The sequence below is a fragment of the Amblyraja radiata genome, chromosome 2 (assembly GCF_010909765.2).
Source record: "Amblyraja radiata isolate CabotCenter1 chromosome 2, sAmbRad1.1.pri, whole genome shotgun sequence".
Lineage (NCBI taxonomy): Eukaryota > Metazoa > Chordata > Chondrichthyes > Rajiformes > Rajidae > Amblyraja > Amblyraja radiata.
In genome coordinates, this window is record NC_045957.1 from 49,505,404 (window position 1) to 49,520,326 (window position 14,923).

General features: G+C 42.7%; 1 protein-coding gene across 2 annotated transcripts; it reads right to left on the minus strand.

Moving 5' to 3' along the window:
- Window positions 1-371: 371 nt before the first annotated feature.
- Window positions 372-14,721, minus strand: polr1f (RNA polymerase I subunit F). 2 transcript variants are annotated; one of them, XM_033046014.1, is made up of 5 exons: window positions 14,212-14,721; window positions 10,698-10,772; window positions 10,197-10,338; window positions 9,091-9,293; window positions 372-1,973 (listed from the first exon to the last, which is right to left on the minus strand). In XM_033046014.1, exons 1-5 carry the CDS (start codon window positions 14,712-14,714, stop codon window positions 1,580-1,582), a joined length of 1,317 nt encoding a protein of 438 aa, XP_032901905.1. In that variant the 5' UTR covers window positions 14,715-14,721; the 3' UTR covers window positions 372-1,579. The 2 variants fall into 2 exon arrangements, with proteins under 2 accessions (XP_032901905.1, XP_032901913.1); XM_033046022.1 differs by lacking the exon at window positions 10,698-10,772.
- Between the last annotated feature and the right edge of the window lie 202 nt (window positions 14,722-14,923).

The following is a 14,923-nucleotide window of genomic DNA, read 5'->3' on the forward strand; positions in this document are numbered from 1 at the left end:
TCTACAATTAAAGACATTGATCAAACATTGTTGCTCAACAAATCCCTAATGCATATTTTGATTTTCTTTTGGATTCAATTTTCTCAGAGCATGACACACACAAACATTGCAATTAAATGTTGTGCCTAATAAAAAACTAATTGCCTTAGGATTGGAGCAAATTGTGCCGATTCACTTGACTGCATTCTTCCAAATTTGAGTTACATTTGGAGCATTATATTTGGGTGAGGTAGTGGCTAAGGTGTCAATGGATTTAGGATAAATGGAGGTAATTAAAAAGTTGCATTGCACATTTAATACTAGGTAATTGCATTTGCTAGAAAATATTTCCTACAATATATTTTGGCCAAATGAATAAAACAATGAGCAGCAATGCTGCAAATTCTTGGTTTCATTTTTGACATAAAATACAGTACATGTGGATGTAATCAACAATGAATGTGAAGATCATAAAGTACATAACTCATTGATTTCACTGAACATGAAAGAGCATATGTATAGTGGAAATAACGATGCATAATCTCAACCAGCAGTTAAAAGCACTCTAAAAATAACAAGAAATTCTCACATAAAAGTCGTTCCCATCAGACAATATCTTCTGAGGTGCAATGAAGATTGCTTTGTTGATTATAAAATAACAAATTCCAAAGGAGGAACTGGCGCGGCGGGGGATTTGTAACTTTGTAAGCGCCCTTTATGGGTGACTATTTGAATACCGTGGCATGGTATGCAAGCAAAGAATTTCACTGTGACTTGTCACATGTGACAATAACGTATTCAATTCAATTCAAATGGAATGCTCTGTTCCAATGTTAAAAAATCTCTTCCTATTTAATTTTTGGATATAGGAATAAAACAGGATAATTATTAATTAAATACTATCTGCAACAATGCACACCACTGGATAATTTGCCAACCAACAAAAGCATCTCATGACAACTTTAAACAGGTAGCAATAAATTACCTGTTCTTACACAGATCATAAAATTTATAATTGTATTTAGATACTTTTAAAATATACAAGTTGTTCCAAGACTACAATGTGGAAGTAAAACGAGGATAGTTGTTTTAAGAATTTTATTGCAATTACAACAAAATATCAAATTTTTAACTTTAAAATTGGGAGTCCAAACTAAGCATTCCTTTTTTGTAACAAAGAAAAAACACAGCAGTTAAAAAATATTTGGCAGGATAATCAGTTTTAGCAGAGCATTTTCACCTCGTACAAGTGCATGATACAATAATGGTACATGAAAGATCAAAGCAAAAAACTGCTGGGAATCTGAAATAACACTGTTGTAGAAATGACATTTCCAGCATTTAGCTTTTTGTAGGAGCAAGTTGCAATGTATAAATGAGGCCCACACAAGTGTTGACAAACAGGCAGGCAGGACAATCCTGCAACTGCAAATCAAACAGAAGATTGCAAATTATATTATGTGGCTACATGACAAACAGCATTCATCAAAACTCCCTGTTCTTCACAACATAAATAGTAGCCTTCCACCCCACGCTTTCATGGAGGCATTCGGGTATTTCTGCAGCAGTCCATTCATTCAGTTTATAGATATTTGTTTCATTAATCTTTTTTTCTCCTTTTGTGTTTTGGTTCTTGTGCACAATCAGTGGTCCCTGATTCATCCCGAATCATTTTTTTCTTCCTTTTACTTGGTTTACTGTTATTAGGATAATCAGCAGTGTTACTTTCATGAAATTCATTGTCTGTGTTTGGTTCCTCAGTCCTTTGCTTTCTCTTTTTGGATTTACGTTCTAAATTCTTTTCAAGGTCTCCCATTTCATGTTTGGAAAAACTCTTATCTGAACTCGTGCAGCTCACAGCCTCTACCTCTTTACATTTTTCATCTTTTTGTTTTTTCTTTTTCCTCTTCTTTTTTCCAGCAGCATCACCATCTTGTTCAATGCTGTCCTTTTCCAACAATTCTTCAAAATCTGCACCATATGGTCCCTGTACACTAGAATAGAAAGCAACAAATCATTTAAGTATAAACTAAATAAATTGTCAAGAGACCAACATTTTTAGGTTTTGATCACAAGTCAGTCATATGACAAGTAAACTCATCCAAGTTTTTGAAGTCTCTTTGCCTGTGTTCCACAACTAGCACTATTCACTGCAGCAGATGTCGGATATTCCAAATTTAAGTAACATCTAAATATTTTCCATCAACAGTAATAATATCCAAATGGGTAAACAGGTAACCAAAGGAGGTACCAACAAATCCGATAAAGAAATGGATTGAATTTTTCTGAGTACTATGTTTACTCTTGTGCTGCTGCAGCTGGGAAATAATTTAATTGTTCCGTTTTGGGATAAATTACAATAAAACACTCTTGACGATGTCTGTTAAAATTCAGCTAAGAATTTCTGTTCTCTCCAGTCCAATACCACTGGTTAGTACAATGAATTTACTCTATTCATATCCTTCAGAAAAAACATTAACTGTAAGTCGGCAACAAAAGCTTGCACTGTGGTGGACCTGACCATTGCTTCAAGGGTAGTTTGGCATCAACAACACTCTGGGAGGCAAAGAAACCAGGTGATTTTATTTGACAGAAGTATTTTGATGAATTTCAATGGCTGATGCTTGCTTTTTTGATTTTTTTTTTTAAACTGGAAATAAAATTATCAGATATTCATGCTAGGATTTGAACTCATGTTCTCTTGATTGTCTGCCTGCCACCAAAACCACGACACCACTGAATTCTGGTTACTAGTGCAATCCTGTCAGTACCTATTGCAATCTGTGGAGGAAATGGACAGACATTTCACGTCAGGGGCCCTTCTTCAGACTTACTTCTGAAGGGTCCCAATCCAAAAGGTTGCTTGTCCACACCCTCCACAGATGCTGCCTGACCCGCTGAGTGCCTCCAGCACTTTGTGTGTTTGACTCAACATTATAACATTTGCAGTTTCTTGTGTTGATATTTGCAATCTGTTTGCAATCTCACGGAGGCACAAAGGATTGCAGATGCTGGAATTTGAAGCAACAAACAATCTGCTTGAGGAACTCAGCAGATCAAGAGCATCGGTTGTGCCAAAGGAATTGTTGATGTTTTGGGTCGAAACCCAGAATCAGGATTGAGAGTGGAGAGGGAAGAGAGCCAGTATAAAGAGAAGACAGGAGACTGATGAGACCGGGACTAGTGTGTGGAACAAAAAGAGATGACAGAAGGGGGGAGGGTGGAGTTAGGAGAGTTAGTTAGCTCAATGATGAAATAAGGCGGACAGATTTATTTTTATCTGGAATCTGGTAAGGAAAGTGATAATGGGAACCATGAGAAGAAAGATGAAGGCAGATGGTTCCCTTCACCCACTCACTTCATCCACCATCTGCCTTTTTCGTTTGCCTCCATCTATCATCTACCTGCCTGTCACCCAACTCCGTCTCCCTCCCTACCTGGTTACATTTGCCCACCATCATTCACCCTTCCTCAGTCCACTAATCACCTGTATTACTATCCCCCTTTCTTCTTTATGCTGGCAATGTTTCGACCCGAAAGGTCGACAATAGACAATTCCCTTTTCTCCCTCAGGTGTTGCTTGACACACCAGTTAATTCAGCAGAATGTCTGTGGATGTTTATATTCATCCTGGCTTTTTTTGGGGGCATAATGCTGCAACTTCACTGTGTTTATAATCAGATCCAAATTCAATAAGGACCTCACATTTAACCATATAACCATATAACAATTACAGCACGGAAACAGGCCATCTCGGCCCTACAAGTCCATGCCGAACAACTTTTTTCCCTTAGTCCCACCTGCCTGCACTCATACCATAACCCTCCATTCCCTTCTCATCCATATGCCTATCCAATTTATTTTTAAATGATACCAACGAACCTGCCGCCACCACTTCCACTGGAAGCTCATTCCACACCGCTACCATCCTCTGAGTAAAGAAGTTCCCCCTCATGTTACCCCTAAACTTCTGTCCCTTAATTCTGAAGTCATGTCCTCTTTATCTGTAAAATCAAAACAGAAGTCTCAGACTCACCATTAAATATCTGCACTCAAACTAATCACCAAACATTAGCATAGAGAAATTGTTAACTTAACTGATCAATTATGCACAGTCGTAATAGTTCTGGCTTGTTCCCACTTTCCAATTTCAATTTCACTACTTTCACTCAACAACTAGCTGTGCCTCAGCTAGGCAGCCTTTTTTACCCGACAATATGAAAAATCGCCCAGGTACATCCTGTTCACAAATTAAATCTGGCTAATTATCATCCAATCAATAGCAAAGTGCTGAACACCAAAGATCTAGGCTACTCCTGCGAAATGCAATGGGCTGACGTGTAGTACGCTACGGAGGGGATCCTGGGCATTTTTCCCCGCCCATTTTAGTAACCGTAACCTACCCAACCTGACTCGCAGGGTAATCAACGTTGCGGGGAAACAGTTTGTGTGTGTGATTCATAATTCTGTCAGTTCATACCTGTTAATTCTTGTCAAGAATAAAATGTTTATAAACACATACATGAATGCGATATAAATGTATATAATCATATAACACACACAATTATATTTCTTCTGATTTTTATATCCAATGATTAACTTTATTTCAGACAAGACAAGGGACATTAAATAATAAACATTGTAAACCTCCCCGCAACTTCACGCACACTAGGCCCTATCCTACTCCTCAATTCTCTCTCCCCCGCAGGCACTCCCTTGCCTTCCCCCACACTTCAATGTCTCCCCCCCCTCCTATGCTGTCGTCCCTTAACCCACCAGCCCCCAACCCCACATCTCCCCCCATGCTCTCTGCACCCCGGCCCCTACCCCACCTCTCTCTCCCAAAGATCTTATACCGGATCTCCGCTATAAGATCTTTGCTCTCTCCCTCCCCTGGCCCTACCCAACCCTCCTGCGCCACCACTACCCCACTTGCACTACTCCCCTCCTCTCTCCCCGCACCCCTTCTCCCCGGGCCGCGCACCCCTTCTCCCCAGGCCGCGCACCCCATCTCCCCGCTGCCCCGGGCCCCGCACCCCTTCTCCCCGGGCCCGCACCACCCCTCCCCGCTGTCCCGGGCCCCACACCCCTTCTCGCTGCTGCCCCGCACCCCTTCTCCCCGCTGCCCCGGGCCGCGCACCTCTCCCCACTGCCCCGGGCCGCGCTCCCCCTCTCCCCGCCCAAGTCAAAGACTTGCGAAGATACGGGAGCGGAGGCAGAAGCAAAGATCCGATCTTTGGCCGGAAGCAAGATGGCGGAACAAGATGGCGGAGGCTGGTTGCTAAAATGGGTCCTATAATCACCCATGAATCTGCCCATGACCGTACTACGTGTTTTGCGTAGGAGTAGGCCATCTTGCTCTGCTATAAGATCTTTGCTGAACACTGTCATTGTACTCTGATTAACTTGGCATCATGTTCGGCACAGACATTGTGGCCAGAAGGGCCTGTACCTGTGCTATAATGTTTTATATTCATTAAAAATCCATTCACCGATGCCTGGTTTGGGTTTTGCCTGGAATACTCTGCTCCAGATCTTATCACAGCCTTGCCTCAACCATAAAGCAAAGAACTAACTTTCATTGGCGAGCTGAAATTCACTGTCATTAATATCACAACAGTATTTGATCAAGTGTGGTATTGATGTGCTCTGGTCAAACACAGATCAATGGGCAAGAAACAGAAAACATTCTGTGGTTGGAACGGACACACACAAAAGTAAGATGGTTGTTTTTGTTGGAAGTAAATCAGCTCCAGAGATTACATTGAAAATGTTGCAAAGATTCAGTAAATCAGGCTGCATATGAAAAGTGAAATTAAAAAGTTAGTTTATCTTATTGTTCCATTCTGATGAAGGCTCTTCACTAGAAACTTCAATCTATTTATCTTTCCACAGATGCTGCCTGACTTACTGAGTGTCTTCGGCAATTCGTTTTTATTTCAGATTTCCAACATCTGCTGTCTTTTGAGTCCACTTCAACAAACTTCCTTCTTCCATTTGGCCAGAAGTGGGAATGTTTACTGCTGATTGCATGGTATTTGGTTTAATTGATAATTCCTCAGCAAATGAAGCTTACACTTGCATGCGGTTAGACCAGACAAGATTCTGGCACGGGCTGGTAGGCGAAAGTAATATTTGCATCACCAATGGCTATATCCAACAAGAGCCAAAAACCTGGCTTTGAATTTCAAGGTATTACCACCATTGAATAGCCCATCATCGATATCGAGGGAGCAACAATGACCAGAACCTCAGCCGTTATGAACCAGCCATAAAAATAACTCTGCTAAAGCAAGGTAAGAGGCTGGGTATTCTGCGACAAATGAATTACATAGATACATAGAAAATAGGTGCAGGAGTAGGTCATTCGGCCCTTCGAGCCTGCACCGCCATTCAATCTGATCATGGCTGATCATCCAACTCAGTATCCCGTACCTGCCTTCTCCCCTGATCCCTTTAGCCACAAGGGCCACATCTAACTCCCTCTTAAATATAGCCAATGAACTGGCCTCAACTCCCCTCTGTGGCAGAGAGTTCCAGAGATTCACCACTCTCTGTGTGAAAAATGTTTTTCTCATCTCGGTCTTAAAGGATTTTCCCCTTATCCTTAAGCTGTGACCCCTTGTCCTGGACTTCCCCAACATCGGGAACAATCTTCCTGCATCTAGCCTGTCCAACCCCTTAAGAATTACCTCTTGACATCCCATCAACTGTGCTAATGCCAGACATGTAATGCAATGCTCTCCACTTGCATTGATGAATGAAAGAGCCTACAACTCCATTCATGACCAAGCAACTGCTTGATTGGTGCTCATTACCATGATAAATATTCACTCCCGCATCATCAGCACTTTCGCTACAGTGTGTAATATTGTTCAAAATGCATTGTAATCACCGGGCAAGGATACCCCAACAGCTACGACCTCAAATCAGTCAGCAATTCCTGACACAAAAGTGTGGAATTTTCTTTGCTGAGAGGATTTAGGAACAATTATAATTTTCTACCCATTAGAGTGCTGTGAATGTTTCATGGCTGAGTATGTTCAATGGATTTTAAGGTATAAATATATCTTGGTCAGCATAGACGAGTTGGGCCAAAGGGCTACATAACTGACTAAAAGGAAGATCTGCCGTGATCTTACTGATTGGCTGAGCAGGCACAAGGGGCTGAGTTGTCCACCAGGTTCAATTTCTTATTTCTTTAACTCCAGTTACTTTTGAGTTTTCAATGTTCTAATTTCTATTTGAAGCTGCAACAATTCTGATAATAAATGCAGAGAGAGCAGAAAAATGTTTGTGCTCAAGTTCAATTATCTTACGAGAAAGCCAATTAGGTACAGATTGATTCATTCAACAAATTCTGATGTTGCTGTTCACACTGGTTAGCTATGAAATTCTAGGTAAATTAAGCAACGACAAAGCCATTTCTATATAAGATGAAATTCTACAACAAAAATAGTAAAATAATGCATGTTCAGTGTATATTTTCATGGAATTGGCAAACGTTCTAGTCATGAAAAGTAACTTCTGAGAATACAATTTTAGTTTAGTTTAGTAGTTTAGAAATTCAGAGTGGAAACAGGCCCTTTGGCCCACATAGATCGCACTGACCAACAATCAACCCCGTACACCAGCTTTATCCTATACTCAAGGGACAATTTACAGAAATCAATTAACCTACAAACCTGCATGTCTTTGGAGTGTGGGAGGAAACTGGAGTACCCGGAAAAAACGCACATGGTCACAGGAAGTGCAAACTCCATACAGACAGCATCAATTATCAGGATCAAATCCGGATTTCTGGTGTTGTAAGGAAGCAACTCTACCGCTGCACCACTGTGCCATCCAATTTTGATAACAAAATTATAATATTCTGAAATATATCTACATCATGAAAGAGGTGATGCCTGCCTTAAAGGTGAATAAATCCCACAGGTCTGACCAAGGTATCCGAGAACTTTGTCAGAAACAAGGGAGAAAGTGGCTGGGGCCCTTGTCAGAAATGTTTGTATCTTCCTTAGCTACAAGAGGATGGGATAGTAGGTAATGTTGGACCTTTATTTATGAAGGGTTGGAGGGACAAGCTGGGAAACGTATCAGGCCAGTGACTCTTACATCAGTGGCACTAACAGTCTGACCTAGTCAAATAACATTGCATCACTAGTTAAGAGAGCGCAGTAGCGTTTGCACTTTCTGCGCCTGATGAGAAGAGCTCACCTCCCCCATCCCGTCCTCACCACTTTCTACAGGGGCACCATGGAGAGTATTCTGACCAGCTGCATCTCTGTCTGGTTTGGGGACTGTAAAGCCTCCGACTGGAAGTCTGTGCAGAGAGTGGTGAGGACGGCTGAAAAAATCATCGGGACTTCTCTCCCCTCAATCGGGGACATTGCGAGCAAACGTTGCTTGTCTAAGGGCAGCAGTATTATAAAGGACCCCACACAGCTTCATCATGGACTGTTCACTTTGCTGCCCTCGAGCAAAAGATATCGTAGCATAAGGAACAGAACGTCAAGGGTTTGCAACAGCTTCTTCCCACGAGCCATGAGACTCTTGAATGCCATGTAATGGGCCGCCACCATTATCTATTTTATCTTTTTAACCATTTTGTCTTTTTATCCATTTTATCCTTCTGTTTAATTTTGTGTTGCACGGGGAGCCAAATACAACGGAATTTCATTTAGAATTGCATATATCGATGTATTTCTAAATGAAAATAAAGTATTGATTGATTGATTGAGTGATGGTAATGTTACAGGAAGGGATCCTGAGGGATAGGGTCCGTCTGCAAATGGAAAGGTAAGGAATTACTTTGAGAATAGGAAATCGTGTATCATAAATTTACGTGACAAAGACAGGACATGGACATCAGCAAGGCTTCTGACATGATCACAATAATAGACTGATCTGGTAGGTGATATAACATGGTAAACGAGTCAATTAGATACAAATTTGACAGTAGTAGAAATCAGAGGGTGGGTAGTGGAGGTTGTTTTTAGAATGAAGACCCATAACTAGTGTACTGCAGGAAACAGTGATGTTTATCATCTATATTAATGATTTAGATGAGAATGTTGCTGTCATGATTAAGAACTAACTCTGGACAATTACCTTTTATCCAAACGCCCTCGAATGCACAGGACACCGGCAGCATCAGCATCCAGCTGTTGAACTTCAAACTCCAGGCTGTCTCCTACTTTCACCGCAAAGTCTGGCCAGATTCCATTTGCATGATGTGGCTTGGGAATTGAAGCATTAAAACACCCATGTACGAGGCAACCAAGATGACTTGGAGCAACTTTATTCACAGTGCCCTGTAGAAGTTCAGGAGAGAATTAACATTTTGTTGCTGTGAATGTTAAGAGAGGATAAGTACTATATCTTATTTTAAAAATTGAAAGATGCTACAAACCTTATTATACACGAAACAATGAACAACTTGCAATTTTAAGCACCTTCTGCATTCTTAAGTTTGAAAATGATTACGAAAGCTTGTGGTCCAGACTACCCATTTTACCTGCCTGAAAGTGGTGGTTTCTGGCTGGCAAGCAACTTATCCTTTTATTTAAAATTTTTCTTCAAGCTGTTTTAAGGCAAATGCATTAATTTTTATAATCGGATAAAAATTAATTCATAGATGAGCTCCATAAAGCAGGAAACCAAAAGAACCTCCCTTGGCCCAGCTGTGAATTCTGTACCATCGGGACTAATTCCACTCTCCTGCCCAGAGTCTCTCAAGCTAAGCAAACTGTTCACAATACTGCATTGTGTTCACACCCGATGGCAACCAACCACATGAACCCATTTGCACCATGACATCAATGCCAACCACACTCTTCCCAGTCTTTTTGTACCTGAAACCTTATCCTTATTGTTATTGCTATCAGGATTTCTCTACCATTAACACATTTTCAGAACACTTAACACCTGGTTTCAAAGCAATACTTATTAGGGAACTACATTTTTGTTCATTTCTTGGTTATCCACACTATATCCGCACTTTAAAAGACGTTTGGACAGGTATACGGATAGGAAACGTTTAAAGGGATATGTCCCAAACGCTGGCAGTTGGGACTCGTGTAGATGGGACATCTTGGTCAACATTGGCAAGTTGGGCTGAAGGATCTTTTTCCATGCTTCATGACTGTATTTCCCAAGTCTAAATACATTCTCACTCCTGCATCTATCTAAAGCCTTTCTTAAAAAATGAAACTTACCAGTAGCTTCTGTCCAATTTTGGGCCTGAAGATGACAAAGTCAGCTTCAATGTTGAGGTGTATATATCCTTGGTCATCATAGATGTCACCTAATTCTCCAATTAACCTGACCTTGTCATATGCAACTGGGACACCCTGCAGACTTAAAGAAAATGTTGAAGGTTATGAAATTATTCCTACAGAATATGTTAGGATCTGCTTAACATACAACTACTTTGAACTGTATATTTCAGAAAGGTGATTTGCTAAAAATTGTATTTCTGAGCGCTAGCAGCTTACCACACAGAAAGCATCTTATAAAAATAATATGGCTGGAAGTATTTTTCATGTCCAGTATAATAAATCATAAAAGATGAAATGAAGATGTAGCATACATGGAATTTATAATATCAACCATTTTCCCCCCCCCATTAATACTGAATGTTGAATCGGGCCTGAAAATGAAAGCGCGTGTCCATAAATGGCGAATCCCAGCCTCAGCCTGCGTCTGCCCCAGCTTACCCAACAGACGTTTCACCAGTTTTGGCTGGGCCGTCAAACACATCTTCTGGGACAAAGGAACAGCACTGATGGGATCTGTGGAAGTAACCACAGGTCATGATGTTGTCTCCAATCAACTTCCTTTCCCTCCCCCAATAAATGCAAGTTTTTGTCTCCCAAGAGAGCAATCCTGACCCCAAGAGACAAGAGTTAAGAGTGCTTAATTGTCATAGGTACTGAAACTGAATAATGAAGTTCTTAGCAATTAAATTCCCTGGGCAGCAGCAGCACATGCTCCCATCCATGGGTCAGCAGTAGAGTGAGTCAAAAACTTAAAATTCCTGTCAATGCAGAATTTTCGTCAAACTGTTTTAAGGTAAATGTATTAATATTTATAAACTGGATAAAAATGCACTAATTGATGAGCTCCATGACCTCTCTGAAGATCTGTCCTGAGTCCAGGACATTGATGCAATCATAAAGAAACCCCATCAATGCCTCTACTTCCTTAAGATTTGGCATGCTGACAAATAGTCTTTTGAACTTCTATAGCTGCATGGTAGAGAGCACATTGACTGGTTGCATCACGACCTAGTTCGGCAACACAAATGTCCAGGAACTAAGAAGATTGCAAAAAGTGGTGAATGATACCCGGTCCATCACAGGTACTGACCTCCCCACCATTGAATGGATCTACAGGACGTGCTGCCTCAAAAGGGCAGCCATCATCATCAAGGACTCACACCACCCTGGCCATGCTCTCATTTCATTCCTGCCATCAGGAAAACGAATGTCCAGGTTCAGGGGCAGGTTCTTCCTTACAACCATCAGGCCATTGAACACTACGAACTCCAACTAAACCTCAAACTACAAACAGCCTTATTTGCACTAGGGGTATTTTTTTATCTTTGCAATTTATTATTTGTTAGTTGTTATATATTGAATTTATTTTTGTTTTTTACTTTGGTGCTTACTGAGTTTTATGTTTACATATCTGTTGTGCTGCTGCAAGAATGAATTTAATTGTTCCGTTTTGGGACATATGACAATAAAGCACTCATGACTCCATGGGATAAGGGAGACCCAGTGCAGATTGATTATGCTGTAAAGCCTACACATTGGCCTTTTCCAGCAATGTCGGCTTCCTCCTCATGCAGAGTACATCTGCGCCCCTAATGCCCCTGCATAGAGCAGTTAGCTCAATACGGAATGGGAAACAACTGTTTGGTGCAATGCACACCAGGTGGTGCCTTTGTTCACTAAGCCAAATCTAATTAATGGCTAATGTTAATTACGAATAAAATCATCAATCAATGCAATCATTTCAAGGTTCAGACCAGATCAGGAACTGCACTATTGACATTCACGTGACTGTGAGCCCAAGATAATGGCACTGCCTTTTCATTAATGTTACATTATCACCTGGACACTTTTTTTTTGCCTAAATGCTTTCATTTATTTGGCTATAGGCATTCCATTAATAAACTATGGAATGTCTACAACCAAATAAAAAAGTTGCTTATTGCTTTTAAGAGGAAAATCAGCAGCCATTTTTCAAAGCTGCAGAGAAACAAACTTCCATTCATATTGTGCATTTAGTGATCTCAACATACTCTATAATGTCTTCATCAATGAAATTATTTTAAATTGGAGTCAAACTGATGAAACAGAGAATGCAGTTGACTAATGCATAAGATTGCACAAACAATAATTAGATCATCTATACTAACATTGGTTGAAGGCTACCAACATCTAGCCTGCCCAACTCCAAAAGCCAGAACCATGCAGAGAATCCAACAAAACTCTAGTCCCAAAACTAGGCCCCACAATCAGATCGAAGATCATTACATCAAATTCCAGCCTAACCTTAACACATCATCTCAGCACTTGCACCTGGCCATATACTCAAACAAACAGACCCCACAATGTGACTACACTGCAACCCTATATGCAGGTGCTGCATCTAGATATTGCCAACCATTCCTGATTCCTGTCCGCAAGCCATTCACTTCTCAATTTGCATCCCAGATTCAATTCCCTCACCTAACCAATCATGGATCCAAAACTAACCTTACCTCCACACATCTACCACCCTCTCCTCATTTAGCTTTTACCCCTGTTCAGACTCTCCTCGTCTATGGTCTTGGTCATTCCCCAGGATATTCCTTGGATTGAAGGATTTCAGTTATTGGGGAGAGGTTGGATAGGCTAGGCTTAATTTTACTTGAGTGGGTGAGGGGGAACTGACACAAGTGTAGAAGATAACATGAGGCATGGATAGGATAGGTAGTCAGAATGTTCTTCCTTCTGGTAGGGATAACAAAAACAAGACCACATACCTTTAAGATTTCAAAGGGGACAGTGGTACATATTTTCCTCACCGCCCTCACTAAGAGTAGTTAATACCTGGAATTCAACATCAGAAAAGGTGGTGGAATCACCTACACTATGACTCAGGCATTTAGACAGGCACTTGAATAGTTAAAGCATGAACAGATACAAATCTAATGCAGGAAATGGCATTAGTAAACGCAGGTAAAAAGCTCAGCGTGGACATGATGGGCTGAAGGGTTCATCATTGTGTTGTACAACTCTTTGACTTAAATCCATGAAATTTTCCCACTGTTCCATTAATACCCTCTTCATCTCCTACCCCTTCTCCAGCCACCATCTTCCACCCCCTCCTTTCCCTTCCTCTTCCCCCTTCTTCCATTCCTCCCCCTCATAGAAACATCGCAAATAGGTGCAGGAGTAGGCCATTCGGCCCTTCGAGCTAGCAACGCCCCTGCAATATGACCACGGCTGATCATCTAAAATCAGTGCCCCGTTCCTGCTTTTATCGCATATCCCTTGATTCCTTGCAAATAGAAACACCGCCAAACCGGAAGATAACAAGATCAGAGTTTCAGTTATGTATAGAAGATAGAATAGAATATAGAATAGAAACATAGAAAAATAGGTGCAGGAGTAGGCCAGCTCCACCATTCAATATGAGCATGGCTGATCATCTAAAATCAGTACCCCGTTCCTGCTTTTTCCCCATATCCCTTGATTCCTTTAGCCCTAAGAGCTAAAGATCTACTTCTCTCTTGAAAACATCCAGTGAATTGGCCTCCACTGCCTTCTGCGGCAGATAATTCCAGTTTCACAACTTTCTGGGTGAAGAGGTTTTTCCTCATCTCAGTCCTAAATGGCCTACCCCCTTATTCTTAAACTGTGACCCCGAGTTCTGGACTCCCCCAACATCAGGAACATTATCCCTGCATCTATCTAGCCTGTCCAATCCTTTAAGAATATTATGTTTCTATGAAATTCCCCTCATCTCGCATATTTACATGCAAATGTTCATTAATATGCACTGTCCCTATAAACAAAAATTATTATTATTATATTAAAATTATATATTATCCTTTTACATTCCAGCGAATACAAGCCCAGTCGACCCATTCCTTCATCATCATCATATGTCAGTCAGTCCCGCCATCCCGGGAATTAACCCTCAGTAGCAACAATTCCCCGTCTCTCCCTGACTCACGTCTCCGAGAAGCGAAGCAGCTCGGTCTTGAGCTGCCTCTCGATGCCGCTCCTCTTGCGGTTCAGGTAGAGCGGGCAGAGGGCGAGGTGGCGCCGGCAGGTGTCGAGCACCAGGCAGGAGAACGGGCTCTGGATCAGGGCGCGGGCCTGGGTGAAGGAGAGAGGAGCCTGGGTGGAGGAATGAGCGGGGCCCGGGGTGGAGGAGAGGGCGGGGCCCGGGGTGGAGGAATGAGCGGGGCCCGGGGTGGAGGAATGAGCGGGGCCCGGGGTGGAGGAGAGGGCGGCGGCGGGGCCTGAGCTGGGGGCCGGGGCCTGGGTGGAGGAGAGGGCGGCGGCGGCGGGGCCTGAGCTGGGGGCGGGGGCCGGGGTGGAGGAATGAGCGGGGCCCGGGGTGGAGGAGAGGGCGCCGGGGCCTGAGCTGGGGGCCGGGCCCGGGGTGGAGGAGAGGGCGGCGGCGGGGCCTGAGCTGGGGGCCGGGGCCGGGGCCGGGCCCGGGGTGGCCATGCTGCCGTAAACCCTCACCGGCAACGTGCGTGTTGTCGCAGATTTGCGGGTCCGGCCGCAATGCGCGTCAGCGCCGGCAGGTGTCGCTCCGGCGGTTCCGTGCAGTGCAGGGTGCTGTCCCCGGCCTCTCCGCCAGGGGGCGCTCTGGCGGCACCGGGCAGCGCCAGCAGGTAGTGCCGCCAGAGCGCCCCCTGGCGGAGAGGCCGGGG